Source organism: Papaver somniferum, chromosome 4 (genome assembly GCF_003573695.1).
Source record: "Papaver somniferum cultivar HN1 chromosome 4, ASM357369v1, whole genome shotgun sequence".
Lineage (NCBI taxonomy): Eukaryota > Viridiplantae > Streptophyta > Magnoliopsida > Ranunculales > Papaveraceae > Papaver > Papaver somniferum.
Genome location: NC_039361.1, coordinates 46,901,109 through 46,910,441, shown reverse-complemented (window position 1 = coordinate 46,910,441; position 9,333 = coordinate 46,901,109). Strand labels below are relative to the sequence as shown.

The following is a 9,333-nucleotide window of genomic DNA, read 5'->3' as shown; positions in this document are numbered from 1 at the left end:
GCAGTCAAGATGGACATGTCAAAAACCTTTGATATGATACAGTGAAATTTCTTAGTTTCTACCCTTAGGGACATTTTTTCCGATCAATGAATGTGTCTCAACTGTTTCTGCTCATATTCTTGTTAATGGTAGCCGTGGTGATATCTTTTATCCCACAAAGGTTCTTAGATAGAGGGATCCCTTGTCCCATTATTTGTATATAATTTGTATGGAATCCTTATCTCGTCTTCTTGTGCATGTTGAGAACAATGGTAGTATCCACGTTATTAGATTTACTAAATTCATCTCATCCAGATGACTGCTTAGTCTTCACTAGAGCCACTATTTCTAGAGCAAAGCAATTAGATGAAATGATTCATAAATTCCGTAAATTTCGGGAAGTCTATCAATTTTGAAAAGTTTAGGCTTGTCGTCAGCTACAAAACTAGTCCAAGTATTAAAAAACCAAATTGCCAGCATCCTCAATATTAGGAGGATAGCTTTGCAAGATATTAAAAAACTAAAGTCTATGGGTACCTATCTTAATTAAAAAATAAATAAGATGGAAACATTTGATCATTTAGATGAGAATTTTAATAATAAATTAGTCATTTGGAAAGGAAAGTACATCAATCAGCCAGGCTGGACTTTGCTTAATACCCAAACTACTTTAAGATCCTTGGTTTCACACCAGTAAGTTGTTTTTCCTGTTCCTAAAGCTCTAACTGATAAGTTTGATAGGATTTAAAGGAATTTTTTACTTAACAAAAAATAAACGGTAGAAGCATGCGAATGGTTAATCGGAATACTATTGCTCGGTTTAAAGCTCTAAGTGGTTTGAATATAAAAAAAATTTTGATGTTATGAGCAGAGCTCTGCTTAACAAGTTGGCTTCGAGGATTATTACAGAAAACAATTCTCTGTGAGCCACTTACCTCATCACAACCGTCTGTATTATGATAATAATAAACAAGGGTCCTTGGACATGGAAGGGTGTGTGTAGAGGCCTTGATACTATCAGAGTAACCACTGCTTGGAGTTGGAAATGAAAGAAGCATATCCATATGAAACGATGTTTGGAATCCTTGTTAGAAAAAAACCACCTTCTTCTCAACATGTTTCATCTTATATCCAAACTGTTGATCAACTACATGATACTAAATCATGGAAATTTGATGTTCTGAAGAGCTTTTTTGGTGATGAAGCTATTAGTACCATTAGAATTCCATCCTTTCGTAGGGATCAATTGAGATGGGTACGTACTAGCTTGTAATGTTTTTTATTTCTTATGTTTAAACAACTTACAAAGTTGTTGATTCCGTTAATAGTGTTGCTAGCACTAGTCATGCCTTATGAATTTTCCTTGGACTAAATTCTGGAAAACTTGTCTTCCTCCTAGAATCTTGCATCTCTTATGGAAGTGTTTGCATGGTTGCGTAACAATCAGAGAGAGGCTAGCAAGGCATGTGAATAACATTAGCCCAAACTGTGACCTATGTGACATGGCATTTAAGAATGTTCAACATTTTTTGTTAGAATGTGGTGTTTCTAAGGAGATTTGGATAATTGTTGATACTAATATTGCAGGCATGTTAAATGGAATGTCTTTCATTTACTGGATAGCGAGTTGATATTCGTCTAAAGCCAATACTGCTGAAACGCAAATGAACTCATGAACATTGCAGTTTTTATCCTCACGAATATTTGGAAGCTGAGATGTGCGGTGGTTTTTTAGTATTCACATGTAAGTGTGGGTAATATGGTAAGTCAGGTTAACCAAAACAGGATGGAATGGGATAATAGTATCAGTACCTCTCTGATAAATACACAAGCACGTGTTAAAACTAGGTTTCAAGTTCCTTGGAGAATACCACCTATGTCATTTATAAAAAACACTAAATTGATCGGTGCTGGACTAATTGTTATTGATGATGCATGGAGTTGGAAAGAGGAAGAGTGTGTTCCAGCAGTTGCTCAAGATGCAAAATAGGTAGAAACACTTGTTGCATTGGAAAGAATCAAATGGATAATGGAGCATCAAGTTTCCAACCTAATATTATAAGAGGATTGTGCTAATGTGGTTAATGCAATCAGTGACAAGTTAGGTTATGGGAATTCGACAAAAAATAATATTATTTAACTTCTCAAGTATTTTAATAAATGGAAACGTTGTTATGTCCGCGAAAAACTATTGAAGTAGCTGATATTTTAGTAAAAGTGTAAAACATATTGAACTTAATGAAAACTTTGTTTCTTGTCTTGAGAATTTATCATTATGGTTTTCTTCTCTGAGTGCAGAAAAATTTGATACAAGTCGATTGTTTATTAATGAAGATTATCTTTTCTTACTTCAAAGAAAAATTAAAGATGAAACCCAGGCATGCGCATGACATGTTAGTGGAAATTTTTTAAAAGTCAAAACAAATTTGTGAATTGTTTACTCACACTTGAAATCGCGACTTAAGATTAGTCTGATTCATATATCGAGTCGACTTTTAAAATGGACATGTAGACTCGCACGAATCGACTCGTGACCCATACAAGTATAAAAACTATAGATCATAAGTACCAAAATAACAAAAGTAATGTGTGAGATAAGAGAAACTCATATCATAAGTATATGTACGTATTTAGAAGGAAATGAAAAAGAAAGAATTTAGATGTGCATTTTTTTTCACGTGCTCGTCATTATAGGCTTAGCGCGGGCACATTTTTAAAAATAATTATTTCGGGACATCAAAATCCTGACGCATACGCTTGTTCTAATGTTCTTAAATATTGAGAAGGTGGATAATAAGAAATAAAACAAATTTACTTCGTAAATTATATCAAGGCAATGTCCATAAATGAATATCCATGGATTTGGGGCCTGTGCATGTCAAATAACCTTGGTTTAATCACTATATTTTGTTTTATTCCTTTACAAAAATAGCTTTTAACTGCAATAGTAAATTGTTATTTTGCTCTCCCATAATCAGTCTAAAGACTGGAGACCGGGATTTGTGAGTAGAAAAGCTAAAGTCAGAAGCAAAGTAATTTTGTTTCGTAAAGTGAAGTGTTGATTTTTTTGCTTGGACTTCGTGCTTCCTCACCTGGATAAAAATTACTTATGAACATGTACTTGTTTTTTTTTTTCTTTTTCTGATATTATTAAGAACATGTACTATTAAAATTTTAGGGATTAGCTCTCCGTTTCCTTGAGGCCCATCTGTCCTTGAGGCCCATCTGTCATGGACCAGTGTGGAGGCAAGACAGTTGTACTTGTACCCACTGGGCTCTACTTTTGCCACCCAATTCGAGAGATGGACATAAATTTTCTAAATTTTTGCTATCGAATTCGAGGAACCCTGATTTTTGGCATACTGAAATTTTACTGGGCATACTGTATAAAGACAAAAAAAGGTTGTGAAATAGCAAAATCAGATTATCCCTTAACCCAAATTTTTTTAATGACAAATCTGCCTTTTACATATTAGTGTTAGTAATATTGATTAGTGATTAAATATTTTGTTTAGTGATTAAGATAATTTTTAGAATTATAAAGGTTGTTTAGATGATTTTTTGGATCATGGTTCGGCGAAACAAGTTGAGGTTCGGCTCACATCTATGAGCCGAACCAATTGATGAACGGTTCGGCTCACGAATCTGTTTACTACATGCGCCGAACCTATAATTTTCAATTCCAACCCTTTTGCTAGACACTAGTTCGGCTTATATGAAAGTTTCATAGTAAGCCGAACAACATTCTGAATAGCCTGGAAAAATAAATAATTACTGGTTCGGCTTATATTTCGAAAATCGTATGAGCCGAACATCAATCTGTTATTTTTTGGGTTAAAATATTGTTATTGGTTCGATACATATTGAGAATATCGTAATAGCCGAACCTCGTAAATGTGCTAGGTTCGACACATATTATGATTATCGAATACGCCGAACCCCTATGCAATTCTATCTGTGACTAGGTTCGGCTTGTAATTTCATGAAATTTCATGCCGAACTGTTCATATACACTTAAAGGAAGCTTTTGTGAAGAAAAGTTCGGCTAAAAACGCAACTCAATTTTGAGCTGAACCCAACACTCTAACCGTCATTTAATCGATGAGAACAACAAATAGGAGATTGGGTTTGTAAAACTTACTTTCTTATCCTCATTTCCGGAGTTGGAGATTCAGTTGGTTCAATTTCTGGTTCAATTGGTGGTTGATTTTCAGTTTCTACACCTTCATCTTCAATTGATGGATTAGAAGACGATTTGGTTTGCCTAATCCCTGCTTTTCTTTGTACGAGTCATTATGTGGTTGAGTTTAATCGACGATCAAATTTTTACGAATCGACAATTAACGATGATGAATTTTTTTTTCGCAGGAGGGGGAAGAGTTTGGCTAGAGGAGGAGGAAGAAGAAAAGATGTTAAGGGAAACTGATTTTGATTTTTTAGAAAACTGATTTTAGATTTTTGTATTAAGGGTATATAGGTAATTGAACTACCCATAGGATACCCCTTATAAGGTCACCCAAGATATGACTATTGTTTTATATGCCTAGAAAGATCACAAAATTGGTTAAAAAGACCAAAATCAACAATTCCTGGGTGAGAAGGACATTTAGATTTTGATACTGTTTAAATGGACAAAAATGTAAAAATAGCCAGAATGTAAACAGTTTCATCCTACCCATTTTCAAATACTTTTTTTTATTTTTAATTTATATCAGGATGCATCCAGTTTCATCCTTGCTATTTTTTAAGTTTAAGCCAGGATGAATCCAGTTTCATCCTTGCTATTTTTTTGGTGTCCATTTCACCCATACTAATTTATACTCGTCCATTTGAACCATGTTTTAAAAATATTTGGACAAATAACCCATTTTCCGTAAAAAGATTTAGGTATGCCCAAAATCAGGGTTCAATTCGAGAGATAGACATAAATTTTATTTTGTGACTTCTTGCTGAAAGCCCTTAAACAAGTAAAGGTAAAACGCAGCAAGCCTGCATCTTTTAAAGTTGTCTACTTCTACCTTCGGACAATTGGAGTTTGACCTCAAAACATGTTTTTTTTGAGCTTTATATGAGGAGGAAATAAAAGAAGAAGAATCACACACAGCATTAAGATTGAGTCCTTTTGGATACTAAGACTGGATATCTTGAGTATCCACCCCACAAAGTGCCGAAAGTTTAGGGAATAAGAAAATTCTTGTATTTGCCACTTTTGCTTTAAAAAAGCTCTAAATCTCTCAATAAAAGAGTGAAGAAGAAGACAAAGAACCTCTTGTGCCCTTTTCAAACTAGCTAGAAAACTAGAGCCCCATGGTACGTGATAATTCATAACATGACATCAGCTTGCTCACTACCCTTTACTTTGAAAGTGTGTTCAGAACACAAGGAAAGTCAAAATCCTACATTGCCTGACCAAACCTGCAACTGTTATCATTCATGCACAACAATGCACTCACAAAGCATCCCTCGTATTTGCGAACTAAATCGCAAAGAAGACCGTCATTCTAGTCCTTCCTTGAATCTACCACTCATTACAAACAAAGCCAAAAAGCCGTCATTCTAGTCCCTCCTAGAGTGGAATCTATCACTCGTCATAGACGCAAAAGGCCGTCATTCTAATAAATGACACTGCATAAAGTAAGAAGACTAGACAGATAATCTAACTGGATCAACACGAATTACAAAAACCTATTGAACAAACACCTTATAGAACTACAGATGCTTGGAAAATCCAAGTCACTCGTACTTTTAGCAGAAGAAACAAGCAACAAAGCTAAGTTGTTAACCATAAACTCTATGTAATAAGGAATCCAAACAATAAGAGGAAGAATAAAAGAGAATAACACAATGCTGCAGCCAATGGTACTAAGAGATGATTAGTAATGATGATGACAACAATGGGGGAAGGCATCGAAGCGAAGCCTAATATCACAAGGTAAGAAACTGTAGTAGCCTAATTTCTCATCAATCATCATGGTTATGTGAACTAAATAAGCCCATTTTCACGCATGGATTCTGGGAATCCAAAACATTTGGACTCAAGTCAGAGCAAAGAAGAGAATATTGGATTTTAGTCCGTGCACACTGTACCCGTAAAGATTCTGAAATTTCATATACAAGGTTCAGATACATAACACATCCCAGTATCCTTATTCCAAAGACACATTCTATTTTATTTTAAAAACCATCTCATACTGTTACTGACTGCAGAATTAGTGTTTCAGGAACACATAGAACTCAAAGAAAATTGTCTCTTCCCTACCCTTTAAAACGATGTTGATAAAAACCATTCCGACATTAAAATTTTCTAAAATTCCCATCACATGTGTCCATTGTTAGTATGTCGGCCCATATCCTATCACAATGTGCTACACACTTGCGTGCAAATGGTTTTGTATACTGCAAAACTCAACCAGAATGGTTGCAAGCTAATCAACCAAATGGTCAATTTCGGTAAGAAAACTCATGTGAGAACAATTTGAAACGCAATTCTCATGTACTTATTCAGTAAGCTGCATCTATTATAAACTACATTCTGATCCGGTTTCTTCATTCACAATTTCAACTATATTTTAGTTTCATGTGATTCGATCCTTAACTATGTCAGAATTTAAACCAGCAATGAACAAAAAATATATAAACTGAACCACATTACCATTCACCGGATAGTTTTGTCTAGTGCAACTCAACAAGAGTGCTTGTAAGTTAATAGATCAACCCACTGGCCAATTTGAGTTCAAACAGAGAAGAAAAATCATGTAAGAGCAATCTGAAACGCAGTTCTCATAAATTTATTCAGTGCGACACATCTACTCTAAACTACATTCTGATCCCATTTCGTCATTCATAATTTAAACTAAATTTTAGCTTTCTGCGATTCAATCCCTAAATATGTCAGAATTTAAACCAGCGATGAACAAAGAATATATAAACTGAACCACATTACCATTCGCCGGATAGTTTTGTTTAGTGCAACTCAACCAGAGTGCTTGTAAGTTAATCAACAAAATGGCTAACTTGAGTTCAAACAGAGAAGAAAAACCATGTAAGAGCAATCTAAAACACAATTCTCATCTACTCTAAACTACATTCTGATCCCATTTCGTCATTCATAACTTCAACCAAATTTTAGCTTTCTGCAATTCAATCCCTAACTATGTCAGGATTTAAACCAAAGATGACAAAAAAATACATAATTGAACCACATTACCATTCATACAAGGATAACAATAAATTCTAAGAAAATTATTCAGCAAAATATTCCGGCAATTGCTAATTAGAAACATACTTGTACATCAGAAGATATGCTTAATCTGATGAAAACTTACTAAATTTCACAATCTAAAACCCCAATTAGATCACCAAAAAAAACAACTTAAAATCCCTTACCAGAGAAACAAAGCTTCATCAATTGGTCTTAGGATCAGGCATAGGGAAAAGTCCTTGACTCCCAGCAGCACCTCTTGGAGGAGCAAACCCTAGAAACTTCTGCAAATTTGTTCTTATACTCATTGAACACAAGAAATACAAAAACGCCATTGAACAATCAGTAGGATCATCACCAGGAATCCCTCTATGACTCATCTTCTGTACCAAAGCAGCAGGACTGAACGGTAATTTAGCAATAGATTTCCCTTCAAAGAGTGAATTCAAGAAACCAAACACAACGAACAAAACAAGAGCAACAACAACACCAGATTTGATCTTAGATAATGATAGATCACGACTTGATTCTTTCAAACTTGTTTCAACACGATCTATCTTTTTGGTTTTGGATTTCTTGACTGATACTTTTGTTTCCACCGTTTTCATCACTTCTAGTTTCTTTGATGCTTTATCGATTGTTGAACGAAGAGATTTGTATGAATTGGTTCTGTAGATTAATACCCATGAGATTGCTTCACAGAGAAAAGCTGTGCATATTGAGATCCCAACCACTACTAAACTATCTCCGTATTTGAATGAGGCTATCGTTGATGCCATTTTTTTGATGAACTGATCAGAAGAAGAAGCCTCTGTTATCTCTAGAGATGGTCTAGATGATGGGATCTGGTTTTTATTAGTATTTGTGGGTGGTTCGTATTTGTATTCGTAACTAAGTCGCACACGGAGACTTCTTTATGAGATAATTTTCACCCATGTCTACATGTATTCTGTCACAAGGCCTATTCATACGGGAATGAACAAACTCATGTGATTGTTGAGCCAGGTGGATGGCCAAACTGGTTTTTTCATTATGGTAAAGCACTTGGCGCTAGATAATCAAGCGCGCGTACGTAAGACAAACGCTAGAGATCATAGGTAAAGCGGCAGCGTTCGAAGGAGAAACGCTGACGCTCAAGGGTTAAACGCGGCGATTGCGCGTAAAACGCTGGCGTTCGTAGCAATAACGTCAACGGGTAGTTTTTTTAAAATTCGAAATTCACTTTTTACCTCTATACATTACCATCAATTTCAAACAATTCACTCACACCAAAATTCACTTTTCTTGAATTTTCTCTTCTAAAATCTATTTCTCAATGGCTGAAAAGGCGATCACACTTTTTTGCGATGCAAAACTTGAAGCTGCTGTTTCTAAGATATGTGGGAGTTTTAAAAAGATTGAAAATTGTAAAAGGGAAGTGCAAGTTTTAGAAGTTGCTCCAAGAAAATGTTCCGCAAAAAGGCAAAAGAAGGCTCCAGTTTTGAAAGTTAACAACAAAAAATTCAAAAAAAGAAGAAGGTGAAACTGTCAAAGAGCGCGTTGAATGGAAATTACGTCAAATGAAGATAAACAGGAGGCCCAAACTTGTACTTGATTTTTATTGAAGTTTTTATTATTGTCTAAGTTTATATCTTGTAAAAGAATTGGCAGTAATATCAATGAATGAAAATGTTTATTTAAAAATAGATTTTCACTTCAGTTTAAGTGAAATTTATTACAATTTAAACTTGCAAATAACATCAAACTACATTTTAATAAACCACAACAAAAACATCAAACTACATCAAATCCAGCGACATTCTCTCTGTAAAGTTAGTAGCATTCAAAATGCCTAAACTCTCTCCCGCTTTCTTCGGTAAACTTGGTCTGGGAGATGATTTTCTGTAGAACAGATAAATAACAAGTTCAAATATTTTTATAATGCAGTTGAGTCTATGAGGACAAAGGTAAGCTACTTACCAGTTCTTCGTTGGATAATCCAGAGTTGCTACGATGAACCATCCACAATACTTCAGTATAATGTTTGACTTCATTAGTGATGAATGCAATTCTTAGCTCTAGGCTCTTACTGTTTCTTATGGATTCGTTCCGCGATGCTACAAAATGTCCAAATACTCTTTCCCAGAAATTGTCATTGTTCATTGGTCTCACCA

At 34.9% G+C, this 9,333-nt stretch overlaps 1 protein-coding gene across 1 annotated transcript; it reads right to left on the bottom strand.

Annotated features, from left to right (window-relative positions):
- Nucleotides 1-7,154: 7,154 nt before the first annotated feature.
- On the bottom strand, nt 7,155-8,087 carry LOC113275373 (calcium load-activated calcium channel-like). Its single transcript, XM_026524858.1, has one exon. It carries the CDS (start codon nt 7,957-7,959, stop codon nt 7,384-7,386), a length of 576 nt encoding a protein of 191 aa, XP_026380643.1. The 5' UTR covers nt 7,960-8,087; the 3' UTR covers nt 7,155-7,383.
- Between the last annotated feature and the right edge of the window lie 1,246 nt (nt 8,088-9,333).

Excerpts from the sequence above, each read along its gene's own strand:
- LOC113275373 (XM_026524858.1), bottom strand. The coding sequence starts at position 7,959 with ATGGCATCAACGATAGCCTCATTCAAATACGGAGATAGTTTAGTAGTG.